Source organism: Schistocerca gregaria, chromosome 1 (assembly GCF_023897955.1).
Source record: "Schistocerca gregaria isolate iqSchGreg1 chromosome 1, iqSchGreg1.2, whole genome shotgun sequence".
NCBI lineage: Eukaryota > Metazoa > Arthropoda > Insecta > Orthoptera > Acrididae > Schistocerca > Schistocerca gregaria.
The window spans coordinates 838,025,531-838,049,650 of NC_064920.1; the positions used below are offsets into that span (position 1 = coordinate 838,025,531).

General features: G+C 42.1%; 1 protein-coding gene across 21 annotated transcripts in view; it reads left to right on the top strand.

Annotated features, from left to right (window-relative positions):
- Nucleotides 1–24,120, top strand: part of LOC126272220 (uncharacterized) — a 622,019-nt gene that overhangs the window by 350,422 nt on the left and 247,477 nt on the right. For 16 of the 21 annotated variants that reach the window (XM_049974930.1, XM_049974981.1, XM_049974991.1 and 13 more), the window contains 4 exons: nt 404–765; nt 7,085–7,371; nt 10,213–10,878; nt 19,302–19,835. In XM_049974930.1, coding sequence (XP_049830887.1) covers nt 404–765; nt 7,085–7,371; nt 10,213–10,878; nt 19,302–19,835 — 1,849 coding nt within the window. The remainder of the gene's footprint in view (nt 1–403; nt 766–7,084; nt 7,372–10,212; nt 10,879–19,301; nt 19,836–24,120) is intronic. The other 5 variants (XM_049975070.1, XM_049975061.1, XM_049975078.1 and 2 more) reach the window with 1 other exon arrangement.

Sequence of the window (24,120 nt, forward strand, 5' to 3'; positions counted from 1 at the left end):
GCCTGTTAGAAAAATGGAAACATTGATGTGTGAAACATGTGGATGTTGAGTGCAATTTTAGATGTCAGTAAACAGGCATTTTGGAAAATTCTATCTGTAACCTGTGTATATTTTTATGTCGGTTCTGAAACATTATAGGTAATAAGAATCATTACTTTTAAAGCCCACACAATGGATTTGTCACGTGTTTTAGGAAAACTTAAACATTGTCAAGAAAATAGAGGAACACTTGTTTTGTAACAAAAATGACCCCTTGTTATTTCTAACAATTGAGTAATTATTAATATAATTGAAGTAAGAATGATGGTGCTTACTTAACCAAAGCTTGCTTAAGGTTTTCTTTAGTGATGTGTTTTGTGTTTATAAATGTTATATATTTTACTAACTGTGATGTTTCTTATAGGAATCACTGACAGCTATAAGTCCTATCCAGTCCGGCAGATCAACTCCTCGCTTGCCACGTCCGAAGAGGGATATTGACGGCAATCAAACTGTAAGCAGTGGATCTGCATCACTGAGGCCTAACCGCTTTGGATTCAGAGGGCCCTCTCTCACCAACAAGGTTGCAGACGTCAACCGTGACATTCCCATTGTATCACCCATCACTACTAACAGCCATACAACTAGCAGCAACAACAATAACAACAACAATAATAACAGCAACATTAATAACAACAACAGTGGCACTGTTGAAACAGATAGCCAAGGAAGTGAGAAACCTAGGTCCAAAGGAGGAGGGCGAAATCCACAGTCTGGTATACCGAGGTAAGTTCTTAAAGTTGTTTCGGTGTCCTGTTCATATATACTGTTTCAGAGAGATTTTATAACAAACTGTACAAACACATTTTCGTCTTAAAAGTTTTCTTGCATGACTTGTTATTTAATATGTCATGTTGTAAAACACAAAGCAATGTATAATGCTTCTTGTCCTTTTCTCTTTATTCTAATATAATTGTTACATACGAAACAGAAGAAGTGCATTTACTGGCCAGTTAAAAACAGAACAAAATAACAGAATAAGAGGGTGTGTGAGAGGGGGCACTTGGCATTCAACATCCTGGGCTTGCATGCCCTTCTCCTCGTAATAAGGGAAATGATTTAAGAGGATGTTGTTGTATATGGAGCAAAGTTAAGAATACGATCTTAAAAAGGTGTCACAATAAGAGGGAAGGAAAGTTGCTACTTGCCGTATAGCAGAGATACTGAGTTGCGATAGACACAATAAAAAGATTCACACAATCATAGCTTTCGGCCATTAAGGCCTTTGTCAGAATGCTGGTGTCACTGTAGTGTGGATCCTTTCGTAAAATGACAGAACACTGCTACTTTTTACTTGTAATTATGAGTGATTTGAAAATCACGTGAAATACAGATGTTACATGCGTATTAGACAACGATGCATAGTCGAAATTAGCTAATCACACGATTAAACAAACATCGCATTACAGACTACTATGGACCACATTTACGTTTATTACATTCGTACATGATTTGGAGGTGTAGAGGGTGTGAAAGTTAGTACACAAAGCTGCACTCACTGGCAGCAACAATGGCTCTAACTCAGCTTGGGGCAAAATTGAACCGAGCTTGGATGACAGATAAGGAGACATCGTTTGAAGCTGCTTCAACTCTGTGATTTTCCTTCAGTAGTAGCGACAGGCAAGTGATGGGTTGCCAGTCATTTGATGTCCCTTGACTAAATAGAGAGAAAAAGCAATCAAAAATGTCTTGATTAAATGTTTTCAGTGTGTGAGAGATCTTAAGGACATGCTGGACAGGGCAACAGTCATACAAAACTTCCTGTCGCTCAGTACTTTCAGTGTCCAAGTTGGTGACTCCCATAGTTACATCCATACCGAGGAGAATGGAGTCCCACAGAGCTCTGTGTTGAGTCTCTCTCTATTTTTAGTGGCCATTAATGGTCTAGCAGCAGCTGTCGGGCCCTCCGTCTCACCTTCTCCGTATGCAGACGACTTCTGCATTTCGTACTGCTGCTCCGCTACTGTTGTTGCTGACTGGCCCCTCCAGGGAGCCATCCGCAAGGCGCAGTCATGGGCTCTAGCCCACGGCTTCCAGTTTTCAGCCGCAAAGTCCCATGTCATGCACTTCTGTCAGCGTCATACCGTTCATCCGCAACTCGCACTTTACCTCAATGACGATCCACTCACTGTAGTGGAGACATTTCAGTTCCTAGGACTGGTTTTCAATGCTCAATTGACTGGGCTCCCTCATCTTCGTCAGCTTAAGCAGAAGTGCTGGCAGCAACTCAATGCCCTCAGTTGCCTGAGCAACACCAATTGAGGTGCAGATCGCTGTACACTGCTGCAGCTCTACAGAGCCCTTGTCTAATCCCGAATTGACTATGGGAGTGTGGTTTATGGTTCGGCTGCACCTTCAGCATTGCATTTACTCCACCCTGTGCACCGCTGTGGTGTTAGATTAGTGACAGGAGCTTTTAGGACGAATCCGGTGACCAGCGTACTGGTGGAGGCTGGTGTCCCTCCATTGCAAATCAGACGTGCCCAACTGCTCACCATTTACATAGCACTCATTCATAGTTCCCCTGAGCATCCGAGTTACCGTCTCCTTTTCCCGCCTGCGGCAGTCCATCTCCTGCATCGGCGGCCCAGATGAGAGCGAACAATTGTGGTTTGCGTGCAGTCCCTTTTCTCTGTACCGGAGTCCTTCCCTTTACCACCTCTACTTGCGTTCACGTACACCTCCATGGTGTACGCCTTGGCCGCAGCTTCGTCTGCACCTTTTGCATGGCCCTAAGGGCTCCGTTAACCCCGCTGCCCTCTGCTGTCACTTTCTCTCGATTCTTGACATGTTCCGGGCCTCTGAAGCGGTTTACACTGACGGCTCAATGGCTGATGGTCACATAGGCTTCGCATATGTTCATGGAGTACATATTGAGCAGCACTCCTTGCCATTTGGCTGCAGTGTTTTCACTGCAGAGCTGGCGGCCATATCTCGTGCTCTTGAGTAAGTCCGCTCATGCCCTGGCGAGTCATTTCTTCTGTGTACTGTCTCATTGAGCAGCTGACAAACTATTGACTAGTGCTACCCTCGCCACCCTCTGGTAGCATCAATTCAGAAGTCCACCTATGTCCTGGAACAGTCCCGCCGTTCCGTGGTGTTTGTGTGGACCCCAGGACATGTCGGGATACCCGGCAATGAACTTGCCGACAGGCTGCCAAACAGGCAACACGGAAACTGCTTCTGGAGATAGGCATCTCCGAAGCTGACCAGTGTTCTGTCTTACACTGTAAGGTCTTCCGGCTTTGGGAGATGGAATGGCGTAACAGCATGCACAACAAACTGTGTGTCATTAAGGAGACTATGAATGTGTGGAAGTCTTCCATGCAGGCCTCTCGCCGGGAATCAGTTGTCCTATGCCGGCTCCGCATTGACCATAACGCATGGTTACCTACTCTGTCGCGAGGACTCACCTCAGTGTTGCTGTGGCACCCAAATGACAGTCGCCCAGCCCTTGCTGGACTGCCCACTTTTAGCCATTCTGTGGCAGACTTTCCCCCAGCACCCTGCCTTTGGTGTAGGGGGACAATGCCTCCCCAGCAGCTTTAGTTTTACGTTTTATGCGTGAGAGTTTGATTTATGCTTCTCTCTAGGTTTTAGCGCATGTCCTTTGTCCCTCTGTGTCCTCCACCCTAGTGCTTTTATTCTCACACTTGTGGCATTGTTTTATTAGGAACAAGGTACCGATGACCGTTAGTTTGGTCCCTTCTCCCGCCTTTAAACAAACAAACCAACCAACCAACCAACTGGGCAACAGTTGAGCACTCTTTTTAACAAGGTATTTTAGGACAGCAGGAGACATGTGGTCTTGTGTCCTATTGTTGAAAGATAAAACAATGGAAAATCTTAGCTGTAATTGTGATAATATTTTGAAAAGGACAGATTGCTACTCACCATATAGTGGAGATACTGAGTTGCAGACAGACACAACAAAAAGACTACTTAACAAATGATTTTTTTTAGCGAAAGGACCGTCTAAATTAGACAACACACACACACACACACACACACACACACACACACACACACACACACACACAGAGAGAGAGAGAGAGAGAGAGAGAGAGAGAGAGAGAGAGAGAGAGAGAGAGATTTATTTCACTTAAGTGCAGTTTGCCTTTGCAACCAGATCAGTGGTCACAAGACCTCACAGATAGGGCACAGTCACCATCCTTAATACATAAGAAATGTAAACCCTGTTCTCTAAATCACCGGCTATGTGAACCAGAGGTGATCATGCTGTGTACCCAGTGGTATCCCGTACCATCACACCCGGTGCTGGGACCGTTTGACGATGACAAATGCAGTCTGACAATGCTTGCTCTCCTTGAAGCACCCACATATAGATACCTCCATGCTGATGCTGTATGGAAAACTAGGATCCTTGTAAAAACCTGATGTGGTGCCACATGATGTTGTTGGGCACACCACTATCAACACGCCAGTCTGTGCTGCTGCATAAAGGAAAGCTGCAACAATAGCCACTATGCGATAGTCCATGGTGCTGCAGTCATTGTTGCACTGCCTTTGTGGAGACTTGTGTTGCAGCGAAGCAATTTATTTCCTGACTTGTAATATGTGATGTGGTTGTATGAGCTTGCTAGGCTTAAGAAAACTTACATCTACCTTCTTGGACACTAGTTGTGTGGGGCCATTGAGATCCTGCACGGTATTGAATATGGCTCTCCTGAACCCATTAATTCCATATTCACATAACGGTTGTGGTATCTAGGGCAACACGAGCAGCAATACTGCACAACTGCAATAGGTCATTATTCTCATAGTGTGGTTTTCCTACACACGCTGATGTTCCTCATTTTTGTATGGGGCATAAACAATTCTACAAACGGCCAACACTCAGATGTGGTTCCTGAATCAGAAACTTTCTGCATAGTCTTTCCACGGGGTGACAATTCTTCTGGAAAATCTGGAATTTTTAGAGAATTGCATTTTACCTGGAAAAGCCAGGGAAAACTCAGGGAATTTAAGAAATTTCATAAAATCTCAGGCAATCCTGTATTTTTAACCTAGCAATGAAGTTAAATAAATCATAAATTTTAAAATACTTAATATTTCAAAGTGTGATTTATATGGATATTATTCCATATAATACATCAGTGTTTGAAAAACAATGGTTAAACTCCTACTTATGGCTGGTATATAGCTCAGCTGAGAAGAAAGAAGTCATTATTATGGTATACTGCCCCCCCCCCCCCCTTTCCGCTCACCATTAATTTCTCAGGAGCTTCTTGACACCATCTTCCTTGTTATATCTGGAATCCTCAGATAATTTTTTCCCCTACTTTGAGTAGCCATGCTTTTCCATATGTACCCACTTCATGCAGTTGTGCTGAAATTCTAATCACATGCATATCCAAGCAGGTACTGCATGCCAGTTTAACATTTGTTCATTTTGTCTTCAATGTGGTGCAATTTTAATAGCCAACAGTATAGAAATTGGACAGTTGTAATTCAGTAATGCTTATAAAGTGATGTATAAAACATGTCATAAAGGAAGTTAATGTACTAGACATTTATTTGCTCCATGCATAATGTTGTATAGTAAATGAGACTGTAATGAAGTCTGCCTGTTTAGCTTGAAAAGTTCTGTTTTTCAATCCATTTTACTCTCTTTCACTTGAAATGCTATTTTACGTATTAGGATAGAAGACTGCGCTCAAGTGAAATTCAAGGCATCATCTTTATTTCCAGTTGCTGATCACTAATTTTATTTGTAAAGTCAAGATAATTGCAAGCATGTTGGAATTAAAGTAAAAGTTTCTCTAAACATTAAGTACTATAAAGATACAATTTTTTAAGTATGTTCTAAAGCAATTTGATGGATTTACCTCCACACATTAATGCAATTGAGCACCATTTGTAAGAGTAATACTACCATGTCATTTAATTTTTGATTGATCTAAGGAATGTGAACCTTAAACTAGGAATTTATCAAGAGAGAAAAAATATGATGTGAATGCGAATAAAGGTCTTAAGCTGTGACAATAAAACTAATACAGTATTTGGCTTCCAGAAGGGACATAACAGCTTCAGGAGCTTGTTTAAAGGAAAAGGTCTTAATTAATGACACATTTAATTAATTAATTCACTCACTCACTTGCATGCTATAAAGATTTCCATAAGTGATGGAAATCAGGGAATTTCAAATGTCTCAGGGAAACATGAGGGAAATTCGGGGAAAAAAACACTGGAAAATCTCTTTTTGTACTCAATAAATGAAATGGTTTGTTTACAGAGACGCCCACACGTTGTCACTGGCTGGACACAGCAGAGGAGCTGCTGGGTGTTGTTCGCCCCCTTCCCTACTTCTTCTTACCTACTACTTCTCCCCTCCTCAGATCTCCACCAGCTTGCAGTGCTACCACCACTGCTTGCTGTTACCACCACTGCTTGCTGTTACCCAGGCAGCTGCCAATGAGAACAGCAGTAATGTGTGAGGAGTGGTTTCTTTGGATCTCAGAGTATTCGCACTAGTTACCCATTTCATGGCTTGATCACCACCGTCTCAGTTCATACCCTACAGCCATGAATAGTTGACCACACAAGTGGATTATGCAGTGGGCCAGTTCCTACCTCTGGTGGGTAGGGTCTGCTGATCTGAAGCCCGTTTGTTTCTCACTAACGTGCAGCCTCACCCGTAAGATCTAATTTCTCCGATCTGTTCATTTAAAATTGGAGTTAAAAATATGCTCATAAATCCAGAAGTCCTTACTTTTCTGCTCAACAACCAAAATTTTCTTATCCTTCAGCTCTGAAAATTTGTTTGGAGAAAACACTAAAATTGTCTGGAAATCAGGAAATTGTGAGGGTAATTTCATGTAGGGAACCTTGTGCCAACCCTACTGTCTAGCTGTAAAAGATACATAAACAGAATTAAAGATATTATCACATCTTGCATCCAAATTCGAGAACAGTGCTCATAATTTAAAACCCACTTGCTGAAACTTTGTAATGTTCTTGCAGTGTCATCTTAATCATCTTATTTATGTAATTAATTATTTGTATTTATTGATTTTTACTACAGACCGAAGGAAGTAGTAAGCAGTATACCAGTGCCTGACAGCAACAGACAAGTAAAGCGGTCAGCCATTCCACAGCCAAATAATGCTACATGTGCTACACGCTTCACTCTGCAGACAACTCTCTTACCAAAACCTCAGTACCCTGTCAGGCTGACGTCTGTGGATGCCGAGGAAACAGAGTCCCTTGCTCCTTCAAAGAATGCCAAGACGGCAGCCAATAAGAAGAGAGCAGGTCGTATGGGCTCTGGATCCTCTGGCAGCCGAGAGGATGGCTCTGATTCAGGGATTGGTAAGTGTGCTCACAGCTGCATTTCACATTTTATTTTGGCCCTCAGAACTGATGTGTCAGTGTGTAAAGAAAAAATCCAATTATCTATTTGTTTAGTTTATATCTGATTTTCTCTTTGTATTCAGAGCAAGAGTTAATTCTCAACTGTGAAAAGATAATAATGATGAAAAGCATTTGGCTCTTTGTCATAGCAGTTCATTTGAGCCTAATTATATGACTCTCTCATGGTTTATCATTAGGTGAATAATGAATAGGAAAAAAATGAAATGCAGGTTGCATAGATCTTCTAACACAGTTTATTCTTGTAGTTGGTTCCAGGTTTAGGGGCATATGTAGGTAAGGCACAGATCTGTTTGTGGTCTACATTTGGAGGGTGTTGCATATTTGTAAAGAAAGACCTTAGTAACAACATCAATATACTGAGCAAAGTTTTGTTAATCAGTGCAGGGATGCCATCTGCAAGTGACTAGATTATAGGAGATAGTTCTTTCTTAGGGAAGGGGAGCGTGGTACTGCTTGCTGTGTGCATGGTATTTTCGATAAAGCCACATGCACCCCCCAGGTTGTTCTAAATGACACACACCAATGGGAGCTAAACATTTGCCTGCTGAGTACGAGCTTAGTGAATCTGGATTTCCTGAGCTGGGAACTGGTGAGCACCACCAGCCCTTTGCAACTGTAAGCTCTGGGTATTTTGCAGCGATCACCATGCAGTGCAGTGGTGGAAAGTTGTGTGTTGCAGGGAACAGGGGTCTTGGTTTTACTACCCAGATTGTGAAAATGGTACAGACCTCTAAAAAAAAACCTCAATCTCAAGGTGTGCTGTACATCAGTGAGAGACATGGCTGTTGAGGGAGAACAGTCACTAGCGGGTAACCTCTGAAGAACCTGCTGTGCTTCAGTCGTATAAGGCTTACGAAGACAAGGGGCTCTGTCTAAATGGATATTTACTTCCCTATCTGCTCATAAGACTTTCATGAAGCCTAGATCACTTTAATTTTCTCCCAACGGTTTGTATGGTCCTTTGTCTTGTACAATATTAACACCTAACTGTCAGAGATGTTGTACGGCTAGTCCACCTGAGACATCTTTGCATTTGAATGCATCCAGTATCAGTACTGGACCACATATTGTGGTTTATCACTTATTTATCATTGTAAAGCATGTAGAAGGTTCATCTGAAAAGTTGTTGCCTCTCTACATCCATAAAGTGCACAAGTTTTCAGGACTTTATTGAAATTTTTATGCAAGGCTCTCATTTTTAAAAAGTTTACTCCTCATTAAGTTTAAGTACGATCACTGAAGGCTTTGCTGTCGTGCAACCACAAAACCTTATCGTCATCCACACTTTTTAGTGTGGAAGTGCTGTCATCTATCAAAACATTGGTACTGTTGATGGCTGGAAGGCTTGGTGTGAATAAATGTATTTAGAGAGCCACTGAAGAGGTGGAGGTAAACATCAATGTATGTGGCATGCTGGCCTCAGGAAGATGAAGTAAAATAGATGGGACAGGTGCTGTTCAGGCTGTGGAGGAATGAGGCTAAAGTGTCGTGACCAGAGTCAAATTCCTGCAAATATCATCAAAGAATCTTATTCAGACAAGAAACTTACGATTTAGGTTGAAAAGCTATATTCTCTCTCATAAGCTCAGTGTTTGTATGAGGTGTGTTCAAAAGGAAACCAGACATTTGCTCAAACATCTTTTTGCTTATAGTACAAAATTTTAAACACTGTCTCCCTCAAATAGTCACCTCTTCTCTGTAGTTTGGAAATGATCTCCTTTCAATGTGATTTTAAGCTTGGGAAATGGAGAAAGTCTGTGGGGTCGTTTCAGACAATACGGTTGATGGGCAACAATGGGGAAAGTGATGTTCTGCTACATACCTGCAGATAAGGAATCTCACGTGAGCCAGCGCATTGTCATGATGTAAATCCAAGTTTGGTTTTCTCACAATTCAGGCCTCTTCCGGCATACAGCAAGGATTCATCAGAAACTTCTCGAGCAGTTGAATGATTATTTCCACAAATTATAGCATGAACTATAACATGGTCATCATCTGCTGATGTGTAAGGTGGTCCAGACTTGGATGACATTCTGCCCTGTTGAAAGTGCTTTAACCACTCATAGCACTGTGTGCGACACATACGAGCCGCCTCGTATGCCTGGTTGTTCAAGTATTGTAGAGAAGTTAGATGCAAATTTGTGCATTGCTCTTTAAACTGTCATTGTCACTTTGGCACTAATCTTTCAAGGGACTTGTGCACATGCTCACTTCAGCAGCTGTAGCTTGCTTACTAATAGTCAGAGGGGAATGAGGAAAAGGTCAGTTAGTTGTCTAAACATGCCGCTTCTTGTGTTCAATAGTCACAGCGTGTTCCATCTGCCAGTTTGTGTGCTGTTTAAGAAGTTAGGTTTCTTTTTGAACATACCTGCCCCATAAATTGTTTTGAAATTAGTTTACTGCACTACATTTTGCAGCTAAGTTGACAATTCCACTGCTGTGTGTCGAGCAAACATGAAGTTAGTTTTTTCCCAAAAAGGTAACATTTAAGTAGGAAAATATGTTGAGTGTGACATTTCAGTGTGTGTCCTTTATATCATGTTCACATACATGATTTTTTTTCTTAAGAACATTTTTCTTTATTCTCGTTTACTTTTCAGTTACTTAAAACATTTTAATTAGTGCCAAAAGTATTATAGTTCACTATGTGTTAATTGGATGCTCACCATCGTCTGTTTAACAAATCTCATTGGAAATTTGCTATTATATGTGATATTTATATTGTTATTGATTAAGCATTTAGGTTGTTACAAATAAATGCGATTTTTATTCCTGCAGGTATAGGAAATGGTGATTCTGACACACTACATGGCATTGAGCAGCTGGAACGCAGTCCTAGTGCTGGTCTTCGCAGGAAAGCTCGTCACCTTGAAGTAGTCTTAGGCAACAACAAGAGCTTTGATGTCAGAGATATAACAGACAAAGATAAAGATGAAGAAGATGATGGGCAGACAGTTATTACTGAAATATCAGTCATCTCACTGCCCAAAACAAACTACCGCACAGCATCTAACAAAAAGGCTGTTACTACCAGCGGGATCAGGAGGCCCATCAGATATCAGGGGTCAGGTATACCGGCTTACGGTAATGTGGGCTGCAGAACAGCTGATGAAAGTTCTATTGCAACAAATAGTGTCTCCTCTCCATCTTCAGAGGAACACAGAGATGATGATAGCTGTAGTTTGGACACAGAGGAGGCAAAAGTATTTGACGACAGGGCACAAAATGAGAAGTCTGCTCGTGACCTGCTGAGTGTTGGTGGAGGCCCAGAGGAAGATTTGTGGGGTCATGGTGAGGCAATGGCAGAGGGGTACAGTAGTTCAGAAGGGGGTGATGATTGCCCTGTGTCAATATCTGCCACTGATAACACCAACAGTTCAGATGATCTGTCTGTCAGTCGCTTAGCTGCACGTCATCACAACTTGCACCATGCTAGGCCAGCAGGTGGGTGGACTGCTCCAACTTCGTAAAAACTTTGTTGTACTTTTCCCAATATATACTACCTTTTCTCAATATTTAGAGTGAGGAGGAAATTCGGCACATTGCACTGTAGCTATCCTGTCTGCAGCACGTCTTGAATATTGTTTTGTGTTGAGTTATCTGATTCTGGCCAACAACACCTCTGTAGTTGTGATGTTGGATTTAGACAGCGCCAGTGATTTGATCAAGGAATGAAGTTTACATAGCTGTAATCTGTTGTTTGGTAGCACAGATCTTTTCCTTGTTGCAAAATTGTTTGATTTCTATAAGTTAATTTGCTGTTTTTGTATTGGTAGTTCTTTGCTTCATTGTAAATGGCTGTCAACCAATCCGAACATTTAAAAATATGCATTATGAATTAATTTTGAAGCACATGTGTAATAACATGTTGCACCTGGTTTTGGCATGACAGTGGTAGCAAAATGAACTGAAAGCATTTGGAAAGCCATCTTGTCCCATAATTCTGCAAACAGTGTTCAAAACTTAAGGATGTTGGTTGAAGCTGGACCCTAAATATACACATCTCACTTCATGCCATCCTAGATGATTTCAATAGGATCGAGATCAGGAGGTTTAGAATGTCACACGTATAAAATAAGACTGCTGCAGCCTCTTAGCATCAGTGTGTTATTGCACCTGATGATGAAAACTCGGCCTGTTGTTGGTGTATATTGCATGTACGACATACCAATGTGGCCATTCATTCAAAACTTTGTACAATGGTTTTATTATGTAAAACTTACAAAGCAGTATCATGCATGAAAGAATTGATGCTGATTTCAGATAGGTAAATATGGGAAGACAAAATAAAAACCACCACCAAGAACAAGAGGTGAGATGTCAGTAAGAGAATAGGAGACAAGTTTACTCCTGCATTTGGAGCAACAGTTAAATGTTGCAAGTATTCCACAGTTGCATTTTTGTGCAACAGTACATAGTGTGCTCATACTGTGCTCAAGAAAACCATTACATTTTTTTTCGGGGATTCGTTTGAAAGATAGTATTAATAGGCATATGCAATTTCACATTTCTGGAATTCAGTTTTTCGGTATGGGCAGCTCTGTAAAACTTGATTTTCTGTAAAAGCAGAAAGAAAATGGTGTTAAAGGGAATAATTACATTTGGGTATACCATTTGCTTCATTCAGTGGTGTTTTGCATCACCCTTTCTGGTACCAGAAAATATGTAAACCCCATATTATAATAGAGGGAAACATTCCACGTGGGAAAAATATATCTAAAAACAAAGTTGATGTGACTTGCCAAACAAAAGTGCTGGCAGGTCGATAGATACACAAACATACACTTAAGATTCAAGCTTTCGCAACCAACGGTTGCTTCTTCAGGAACCTTTCTGAGATCGCTGTTATGTACTTGTGCCTGATTTCCTTATCCTGAAGTTTCTCCACTTTTATCCTCCTACATATGGACCTGACCTCCTGCACTTTTGGCCTCACAATCCCAATTTCAGTGCAGGTTAAATAATGATCAGTGTAATCAAAGAATCCACTGAATACACGTGTGTCCCTCACAGCCTTCCTGAATTTCTGATCTGTTATTATATAGTCGATGACAGATCTGGTTCTCCTGCCTTCCCAAGTATACTGGTGAATGTTCTTATGTTTAAAAAAGGAGTTTGTGATTACTAAGCCCATACTGGCACAGAAATCCAAGAGTTGTTTCCCGTTCCTGTTGGCCTCCATATCCTCTCCAAATTTACCCATAACCCTTTCATACCCTTCTGTTCGATTTCCAATCCTGACGTTAAAATCACCCATGAGCCGAACACTGTCCTTGTTCTTTACTCTAACAACTACATCACTGAGTGCCTCATAAAAAGTATCCATCTTACCTTGATCTGTCCCTTCACAATGTGAATATACTGACACAATCCTAATTTTCTTGCTAGACACTGTCAAATCTATCCACATCAGTCGTTCGCTTACATACCTTATTGCTACTACGCTGGGTTCCAATTCTTTCTTGTTGTGAAGCCCTACACCTCATTGTGCTATTCCTGCTTTGACTCCTGACAGGTAGACCTTGTATTCTCCCACTTCTTCTTCTTTCTCACCCCTTAACCAAATGTCACTAACAGCTAAAACGTCCAGCCCCATCTTACTTGCAGCCTCTGCCAGCCCTACCTTCTTCCCTGAGTAGCCCCCATTGATATTAATAGCTCCCCATCTCATTACCATTTGTTTGCCAAGTCGTATCTTAGGAGTCCCTTGTTTGTCAGTTAGAGGTGTGACTCCGTCACCTCCAAGGGTCCGAGGCATTTTGCTCTGATTGTTGCCAGCATCATATTTAAAGTACCAGGGAAGCAGGTTGCTAGCCTTACTTGCCCCGAGTCCCATTGGGTTTTACCCCTAACGGTTGTGGGACTAACCGGTGGATTTGGTAGTCTTTGCCGTATGATCACAAAGGTCACCATGACTCAGAATATGTCCGAGATGCCCAGCCTTCTTCCAAAGTAACTGGTATCCTGACTGTCAGGACCACGTACTTGGCCACTCATACGTTGCCCGTGGTTCATGAACTAGGGCATGACTACAGGAACCCACACCATGAACCACACAAATAATAATTTTATAAACTTATATTAGGCCTACTGAAAACTTAATACATTAAAGGTTTGTTTCTTTTTCTATGCAATTCTGATGAAGCAATTTTGTCATGGTGGCAATATTTTCATAGAACTGTTCATCCCCATTTCACCCCCTTAGTGATAGAATTTTTAAGAACACTGAAACACATATATTTTTATTTCTAACTGAGAAATCAACTACCAATTTTCATAGAAGTAGCTTTAAAAATGCTGTAGTATTTCTTTAATAATGATTTATTTAAAAAAAACCTTTCACCTTCTATTTCACCCCTTGGGTGTTGAATTTCCAAAAATGCTAAGCCTGCATTTCTTTCATTTCTGACCAAGAAACCAAACACCAGTTCCGTAGTTCTAGCTTCAAAATTACCTCAATACCAACACATTTTCAAAAAGCCTTTCGTCCCCTATTTCGCCCTCTTAGGAGTTTAATTTTGAAAAATTCCTTCTTAAAGAATGCCTACAGTGTAACATATACACCCTGGGCGATGATGAGTCAGTGAATTTCAGGAGATTTCCTTCTTCTTTCAGACAACTCTACATACGAAGTTTGCCAAGGTAATCTCATTCCTGATGTCCAGGCGGAGCTTCAAGGAATCCTCAGAACCTTAGGCCCCCTACAAAACTTTTCACCTGACTCCATCAAACTCCTGACCCCACCGACACCTCGCACTCCTACCTTCTACCTACTTACTAAAATTCACAAACCCAAACATCCCGGCCGCCCCATTGTAGCTGGTTACCAAGCCCCCACAGATTGTATCTCTGCCTACGTAGATCAACACCTTCAACCCATTACATGCAGTCTCCCATCCTTCATCAAAGACACCAACCACTTTCTCAAACGCCTGGAATCCTTACCCAGTCTGTTACCCCCGGAAACCATCCTTGTAACCATTGATGCCACTTCCCTATACACCAATATCCTGCACGTCCAGGGCCTCGCTGCAGTGGAGCACTTCCTTTCACGCCGATCACCTGCCACCCTACCTAAAACCTCTTTCCTCGTAACTTTAGCCAGCTTCATCCTGACCCACAACTTCTTCACTTTTGAAGACCAGACATACCAACAATTAAAGGGAACAGCCATGGATACCAGGATGGCCCTCACGTATGCCAACCTATTTATGGGTCGCTTAGAGGAAGCCTTCTTGGTTACCCAAGCCTGCCAACCCAAAGTTTGGCACAGATTTATTGACGACATCTTCATGATCTGTACTCACAGTGAAGAACAACTCCTGAATTTCCTCTCCAACCTCAACTCCTTGGTTCCATCAGATTCACCTGGTCCTACTCCAAATCCCATTCCACTTTCCTTGACGTTGACCTCCACCTGTCCAATGGCCAGCTTCACACATCCGTCCACATCAAACCCACAAACAAGCAACAGTACCTCCATTATGACAGCTGCCACCCATTCCATGTCAAACGGGCCCTTCCCTACAGCCTAGGCCTTCGTGGCAAACGAATCTGCTCCAGTCCTGAATCCCTGAACCATTACACCAACAACCTGAAAACAGCTTTCGCATCCCGCAACTACCCTCCCGACCTGCTACAGAAGCAAATAACCAGAGCCACTTCCTCATCCCCTCAAACCCAGAACCTCTCACAGAAGAACCCTAAAAGTGCCCCACTTGTGACCGGATACTTCTCAGGACTGGATCAGATTCTGAATGTGGCTCTCCAGCAGGGATACGACTTCCTAAAAGCCTGCCTCGAAATGAGATCTATCCTTCATGAAATCCTCCACCAAGAGTGTCTTTCTGCCGTCCACCTAACCTTCGTAACCTCTTGGTTCATCCCTATGAAATCCCCAATGCCGGTCAACTGCAGTTTTGTGTATGAGAAATCGGTTGGAAACTCTCCTTCCCTACCCTTTGGCTCCTACCCTTGTAACCGCCCCCGGTGTAAAACCTGTCCTATGCACCCTCCCACCACCACCACCTACTCCAGTCCTGTAACCCGGAAGGTGTACACGATCAAAAGCAGAGCCACGTGTGAAAGCACCCACGTGATTTACCAACTGACCTGCCTACACTGTGACGCGTTGTATGTGGGGATGACCAGCAACAAACTGTCCATTCGCATGAATGGACACAGGCAGACAGTGTTTGTTGGTAATGAGGATCACCCTGTGGCTAAACATGCCTTGGTGCACGGCCAGCACATCTTGGCACAGTGTTACACCGTCCGGGTTATCTGGATACTTCCCACTAACGCCAACCTGTCAGAACTCCGGAGATGGGAACTTGCCCTTCAATATATCCTCTCTTCTCATTATCCACCAGGCCTCAATCTCCGCTAATTTCAAGTTGCCGCCACTCATACCTCACCTGTCATTCAACATCATCTTTGCCTCCACACTTCCGCCTTGACTTATATCTCTGCCTATACTCTTTGCCTTTAAATACGTCTGCTTGTGTGTGTGTGTGTGTGTGTGTGTATGTATGTATGTATGGATGGATGGATGGATGGATGGATGTGTGTGTGTGTGTGTGTGTGTGTGTGTGTGTGTGTGTGTGTGTGTGTGTGTGTGTGCGCGCAAGCGCGCGCGAGCATATACCTATCCTTTTTTTTTTCCCCCTAAGGTAAGTCTTTCCGCTCCCAGTATTGAAATGACTCCTTACCCTCTCCCTTAAAACCCACATCCTTTCATCTTTCCTTTTCCTTCCCTCTTTCCTGAAGAAGCAGCCGTCGGTTGTTGTCTTGCAAACATCCCCATCTGTCGACTCACGGATTGAGACGTGGCTGCACAATTCGTTACAGCCATGTGGATAAGATGCCTGTCATTTCGACTGCTAGTGATACGTGGCCGTTGGGATCCAGCACAATGTTCCGTATTATCCTCCTGAACCAACTGATTCCATATTCTGCTAACAGTCATTGGATCTCGGCCAACGCGAGCAGCAATGTTGCATTACGATAAACCACAATCGTGATAGGCTACAATCCGACCTTTATCAATGCCGGAAAAGTGATGATACACATTTCTCCTCCTTACACGAAGCATCACAATGACGTTTCACCAGGCAATGCCGGTCAACTGCTGTTTTGTGTATGAGAAATCAATTGGAAACTCTCCTTCCCTACCCTCTGGCTCCTACCCTTGTAACCGCCCGCGGTGTAAAACCTGTCCTATGCACCCTCCCACCACCACCACCACCACCACCACCACCACCACCACCACCACCACCACCTATTCCAGTCCTGTAACCCGGAAGGTGTACACGATCAAAGGCAGAGCCACGTGTGAAAGCACCCACGTGATTTACCAACTGACCTCCCTACACAGTGACAAAGCGTCACAGTGGGAATGACCAGCAACAAACTGTCCATTCGCATGAATGGACACAGGCAGACAGTGTTTGTTGGTAATGAGGATCACCCTGTGTCTAAACATGCCTTGGTGCACGGCCAGCACATCTTGGCACAGTGTTACACCGTCCGGGTTATCTGGATACTTCCCACCAACACCAACCTATCCGAACTCCGGAGATGGGAACTTGCCCTTCAGTATATCCTCTCTTCTCGATATCCGCCAGGCCTCAACCTCCGCTAATTTCAAGTTGCCGCCGCTCATACCTCACCTGTCTTTCAACAACTTCTTTGTCTCTGTATATATATATATATATATTAAAAACAAAGATTCCAAGACTTACCAGGCGGGAAAGCACCGGTAGATAGGCACAATAAATAAAACACACACAAACACACACAAAGAATTTTGAGCTTTCGCAACTTGCTGCTGCTTCGTCAGGAAAGAGGGAAGGAAAAGGAAAGATGAAAGGATGTGGGTTTTAAGGGATAGGGTAAGGTGTCATTCCAATCCCGGGAGCGGAAAGACTTACCTTAGGGGGAAAAAAGGATAGGTATATACTCGCGCGCGCGCCCCCACACACACACACACACACACACACACACACACACACACACACACACACACACACACACACACACACACTATACTAAGCAATATGTAGGTCTATATTTTTTAACTTTTCATTCATCGTTGTCTTTGTAACTTTTGCTGTCCTTTTTGGTCTTATGACTTTTGATTTGGGTATTTCTGAAAGTATAAAAATTGCCTTTCCGTCTGTAAAATTTGATGAATCTGAGCCAGTGTCTGTCAGTGCTGCAGCACCATCAGTTGTGACCTTGCTTGATGCTGACATCATGTCAACATTTCTATTGAAACTTTGGCGAAATAAAATATCCACCTAAAACAAGTTTTCCAGTAATAACAAATATCCAAATCAGTGTGTTTGAAAGCTCGTGCAAGATTGTAATTGTGACAAGAGATGGTGAAGGACTTGCGAGATCACTTGAAGCGAGTGTTAGTATCTTGAAAGGAGGTTATAATATGAAAATCTATAATATTAAAACAAGGATAATGGAGTGCAGTTGATGAATTAAATCACGCAATGCTGGGGAAATGAGATTAGGAAATGACGTTCTAAAAGCTGCTGTCCAAATAACTAAACTCGTCTACTAAAGGCAGCCTAAGTAAAGAGGATGTAAATGAAAGTAGGAAATATCAAGAAAAGCTTTCCTGAAAACAATAAAATATTTTGATATTGAATACAAATTTAAGTGCTGGGAACTTGTTTCTGAAAGTCTTTGTCTAAAGTACAGCCTTAAATGGAAATGAAATGTGGGTGATAAATAGTAGACACAGTAAGATGATGTAAGCTTTTGAAATGTGGTGTTACAGAAGAATGCCGAAGTTTATTCGAGAAGATCATGCAAGTAAGGAAAGGGTCCTGAATTGAATTGGAGAGAGAAGAGTTTTATATCAGAATTTGACGGAAAGAAGGGACAGATTGATAGAAGACAACATAATGCATCAAAGAATAGTTAATTTGGTAGTGGAGGGATGTGTGTGAGGTGAAAATCGTAGGTTCAGAGGAATCTTGGTTGAGGTAGTTTTGCATGGGGCAGACTATTACGTGCCACGTTGTTGTTGTTGTTGTTGTTGTTGTTGTTGCTTTAGCTTTTGTTCATTTGACAATCCTTTGAGATATGTCAAAATGATACTCAGATGCTGAGTATGTGCAGTGTTCTTATTATTCACTTTTCTTAAAAAAGTTGAGAATATAAATAGAATAGTTTTTTCAAATGCTGACCCATTGATATAAATTCTAAATCCAGGTAAAAATTTATCTGATGTGCTTGTGCAAACTGTCATTCTGTTGATTTCCGTTGGTTGCAGTATATATGTAGAAACAGTGAACTTGCAGACATTTGGTTTCGTTTATTTTTTTTAGTTCTTCACATTCAGCTTTTAGTGTCTGGAAGACTTTGTTACCTATCCGTAAATGCATGCTGTCAGCTTTTGTCATGTTCCATATTAGTGTGCCTGTAATAAACCAGTCTTACATCTGATCATCTATTGTTCTGCTATTGTTTGATATTCTTGTTTTTGAGCTGTGATCATGCCATCAGCAAATATAGGGTTTTGATAGTTCAGTACAAGATCATTGCTAAGCCATTACACTAGTCTTGTTACAATGTATTCTTCAGTTTACAGCTTGATGATGCCAAATGATTTTTACATTAACCTGTCTCATAATAAAAATAAAGGCAACCAGTTTCACAAATTTTCAAAAAATTCTTGATTATCAAGATATAAGAATTGATAATGTGATGATTAATTTGGTTAAATTTGAAGTCTTCCCTCAGATTTTCACTAACACAATAGTCTTTTAAATAACTGCCTTTAATATTTTTTTCCTGTGAGTCATGTTATTTTTATATTTGTTACACAATGTTTCATTCTGTGTCAGGTTATGAGCCAAACAAGCGCGTAACCATCGAGGACACTTTATTCGCTGCAATAGCAGCGTCCTCTTCTGCAACACTAATTGAGGATGAGAGAAGCCCAGCTGATAGTATGATAAGCAGTGGTTCAGCTAGTTCAGAGGCTTCAGAAGATGTGTCAGAGTGTTTGGATACACACAGCTTAGTACAGGAATCAGATCATGTTGACTCTCAAGAAAAGGATGCAGATGGATCACAGAAAATTATAGAACGGCCAAGTTCAGTGGCAGTGACATCCCACCCCCATTCTCGTGAAGTTGCAAGCCCCTTAAGTCCGGGAACACCTACCAATGCTTCGAACTCTCTTTCACTGTCTGAAGGGCGAGATTTTCTGATTGATGATGAAATTGCTGACCAACCTGGTCTGACATTTGGTGGTAGTGGCACTGCTGGCAGTGCAGCTGTTGCAGACCTCACCTCCTCATCAGCAGGTTGCAGTAGCCTCCTGCTGTCAGTCACGGAAAATACTACCACACTGGTTGATTCCAGTCCTCGACCAGGTAGGTAAAATTGCATGCAAAACTAGAATCGTATTCAGGAATGCATGAAATGATGTTGGGTGAGGCAGAAATCATGGAAACTGAACATTTGAGTGTGTACAGTATCAAAATCATAATGAACAGCTTACTGTGACAGGACGAAAGTCATGGAACTGATACTTCATACGTGAAGCATTCCTCTAGCTAAATGAAACCCAGGGGATCAACATTATGTCAGCTCAAAAAGGGCTCTGAACTGACTAGAAAATATTGTACCATTCTCTTTCAGTAGCTGCTAAAAGTTGCATGCTCTGTGTAAGTTGATATACTAAATAACCATACCAGGCAAACACAATCGTCAGGCTATTGCCAGTGCTTCTCCATAAACTTTTTATGTAACTGGTCCGGAGATCAAGAACTTTAATTAGAATGCATCCAATGTGTCATGAGAGGAAACACTTTGCATGTAATGGAATATTATAATCTATCCATTGTCACTTTGATATCAAAGACCCATGTGGAAATTACCATACTTAAGGCTAACTATTATCTTGAAGCTACATTATATCAAAGCAAGTCACATTTCTAGCTTTTTCTGATTCAGTGAATGATTTACTGATCCCTGCATGTTCCTTTGCTAGAGGATTTAATTAATTTCTCGGCTACCTTGACTTTTATGTTTTTTTTAGATTAGTTAAGGCAATTACATAAATGACTATTTCAACAAAGCGTTTTACGGTTCCTTTCTTCATCATAGCCCATTCAGATCTGGTTTTCTACCATCTTGATGACAATAAGATGTTGAGAGACAAGGCTCAAAAGAGGAACTCAGGTGAGGATTTATTTCTCATTTTATACAGAAGTTAGTGAACCATTGCACTGTTGGGCATGAGCATAATAGCTCCTACTTTGGAATATCTTTTCCCATTAGCCAGTGTAGTCTGTAATATTTTTGACCACTTTTGCTTACTACTGGACATTAACTTCAGTTTTTATCTCTGTTACACAGTATAAAAGATTGTTCATTCATTGCAATACTCATAACACAATGGTTGTACTAATGTAGAGCGTGTGCATTTATCTAACATGTTCATATTTCATAATATTACTCCACTGGCAGCAGGAAAACTAAACCGTCAATGATGGGTTAAATAAAATAAAATAAATTAAAAAAAGCAGATATGTGCACTTGGAAGTTGTCAGAGGTAAGATTATTGATTAACAGCATAATATTGCAACTGGGAAACTCAAAAGTGTAGGCAAAATTCACTGAGAGAGTCTATATCACTGAAATACTCCTTAGAGAGAGAGAGAGAGAGAGAGAGAGAGAGAGAGAGAGATGCACACACATTCTCAGGTGACCACTGAACTCTCAGCACTGTCTCCACACACGTAACAAATTTGTATGCTGTGACGTGTGCCGGTGTGAGTGTAATTATATGCATATCCAGTGAAGCTGCCGTAGCAGGAACACACCAGGTTCCCTTTGCTCCATAATCCTGTTGGACCTCAAAATTGGGCACAAAGTGGGATAAAACTACAGTTTGTAGTAATTGGCTACCACACTTTACCATTCGACTCCTGTATTTCTAGTTCTGTATCAGCTGGCCTATCTGCATACCAGCACCAGGCTGCGGCTGATGCTGTAAGCTCGCAGCTTGGTTAAGCATGTTAGCAGCAGTGTGTTGTAAGTTTGCAACTTGGAACAGATAATGGTATTGTGGCTGGTTGTACTTGGTAAACACAGATGGCAGTCGTCACACCATCCCCGTAGTAGCGGAATGTGTTGGCAAATTGGGTTGGCAAGTACTAGTTGCCCAGCTCGGGATTGACAGTCTTGGATCAATGGTTGTACTGACGATCTAGTTGATGGCGCCGGTGCCAGTCACATTGGTGAGACCATCAGAGGGGTGTGTGTAGAGGCAAGCACAGACGGGAAGGTCGAGACTGGCTGTATGTGGTCCAATGACACCATCTGGGTGTTCCCACTAAAGCAACCTGTAGCACATGGCTACCTTGCCCAGCAGTCTGGTGAGGATCACAGTATGGAGGCTGGAGACGAGGCCTTGCTCAAATTGGGTCATTACATGCTTGACAGTTGCCAGATCTATAGGAAAGAATTAGGTGGGGTGCCATGCCAAGAGCCAGGGGTTGAGGATGGGCAGGTGCAGCCCATACAGGGAAGCCAGTATGTTGTAGGTATAAATGTTGGCAGAGGGCACAACAAATTCTCCAGGTATCCAGAGGAGATCCCTATAAACCAGCTTGGCCAATGAGGCATTGAGGTCTGCCTTCAAACTAGTGTGGAGACAGAGCGGGACAGTGGGGAGTGCAGTTGTCCATATTGTGTTGTTGCACATTAGAGTGGCCTTCAAAGTGCAGTGCAATCACTAGACTGTAGCATTGTCGGCTGGGTGATATACACTGATGAGATGATAAATGCCATATTTGGGCAAGCTTGTTAAACGGCTCGGATTCAGATTGCATTTTCTGACCTGTGTTGATGTGGAGGGGGAATCAAAATGAGTTATCCATGTACTCATGAATGCTCATGCTGCAGTTTTGGTTGAGATGTTAGGAATTGTGAATTGAAGCGACACAGCAGTGAGCCTGGATGCAAAAGTCTTATGTGTATGCCAGCTGCATATAGCAATGGGTATCAAACCTGGTAGTGGCTTGAATACCAGGGGGCACAGGTTGTGGATGCTGTCAAAGGCAGTGGCAGTGGCAGTGGCAGTGGAAAGAATATGTCAGGGAAGATTTTGGGTTGCCAGTGGAGTTGCCACAGAACAGTTTTGTGTCTGCACCAGGGGAAGACAAACACTCCAGTCTGAGACCATTTGTCGGGTCTTTGCAATAAGAGCACAGCTCTGTATCAACCTCATCTGCCACAGCAGGTATGGCAAAATCAATGCAACCAGTGACCCTGCCGACGCATGACTGACATTCAGGAACTGTATTATCAGGAGAAAGAAAACTGGCGTTCTACGGATCGGAGCGTGGAATGTCAGATCCCTTAATCTTGCAGGTAGGTTAGAAAATTTAAAAAGGGAAATGGATAGGTTAAAGTTAGATATAGCGGGAATTAGTGAGGTTCGGTGGCAGGAGGAACAAGACTTCTGGTCAGGTGACTACAGGATTATAAACACAAACTCAAATAGAGGTAATGCAGGAGTAGGTTTAATAATGGAGAGGAAAATAGGAATGCAGGTAAGCTACTACAAACAGCGTAGTGAACACATTATTGTGGCCAAGATAGATACGATGCCCACACCTACTACAGTAGTACAAGTTTATATACCAACTAGCTCTGCAGATGACGATAAAATTGAAGAAATGTATGATCAAATAAAAGAAATTATTCAGATAGTGAAGGGTGACGAAAATTTAAGTCATGGGTGACTGGAATTCGGTAGTAGGAAAAGGGAGAGAAGGAAACGTAGTAGGTGACTATGGATTGGGGCAAAGAAATGAGAGGAAGCCGCCTGGTAGAATTTTACACAGAGCACAACTTAATCATAGCTAACACTTGGTTTAAGAATCATAAAAGAAGGCTGTATACATGGAAGAAGCCTGGAGATACTGACAGGTTTCAGATTGATTATGTAATGGTACGACAGAGATTTAGGAACCAGGTTTTAAATTGTAAGACATTTCCAGGGGCAGATGTGGACTCTGAGCACAATCTGTTGGTTATGACTTGTAGATTAAAACTGAAGAAACTGCAAAAAGGTAGGAATTTAAGGGGATGGGACCTGGATAAACTGAAAGAACCGGAGGTTGTACATAGTTTCAGGGAGAGCATAAGGGAGCAATTGACAGGAATGGGGAAAAGAAATACAGTAGAAGAAGAATGGGTTGCTTTGAGGGATGAAGTAGGGAAGGCAGCAGAGGATCAAGTAGGTAAAAAGACGAGGGCTGCTAGAAATCCTTGGGTAACAGAAGAAATATTGAATTTAATTGATGAAAGGAGAAAATATAAAAATGCAGTAAATGAAGCAGACAAAAAGGAATACAGACGTCTCAAAAATGAGATCGACAGGAAGTGCAAAATGGCTAAGCAGGGATGGCTAGAGGACAAATGTAAGGATGTAGAGGCTTATCTCTCTAGGGGTAAGATAGATACTGCCTACAGGAAAATTAGAGACCTTTGGAGATAAGAGAACCACTTGTATGAACATCAAGAGCTCAGATGGAAACCCAGTTCTAAGCAAAGAAGGGAAAGCAGAAAGGTGGAAGGAGTATAGAGAGGGTCTATACAAGGGCAGTGTACTTGAGCACAATATTATGGAAATGGAAGAGGATG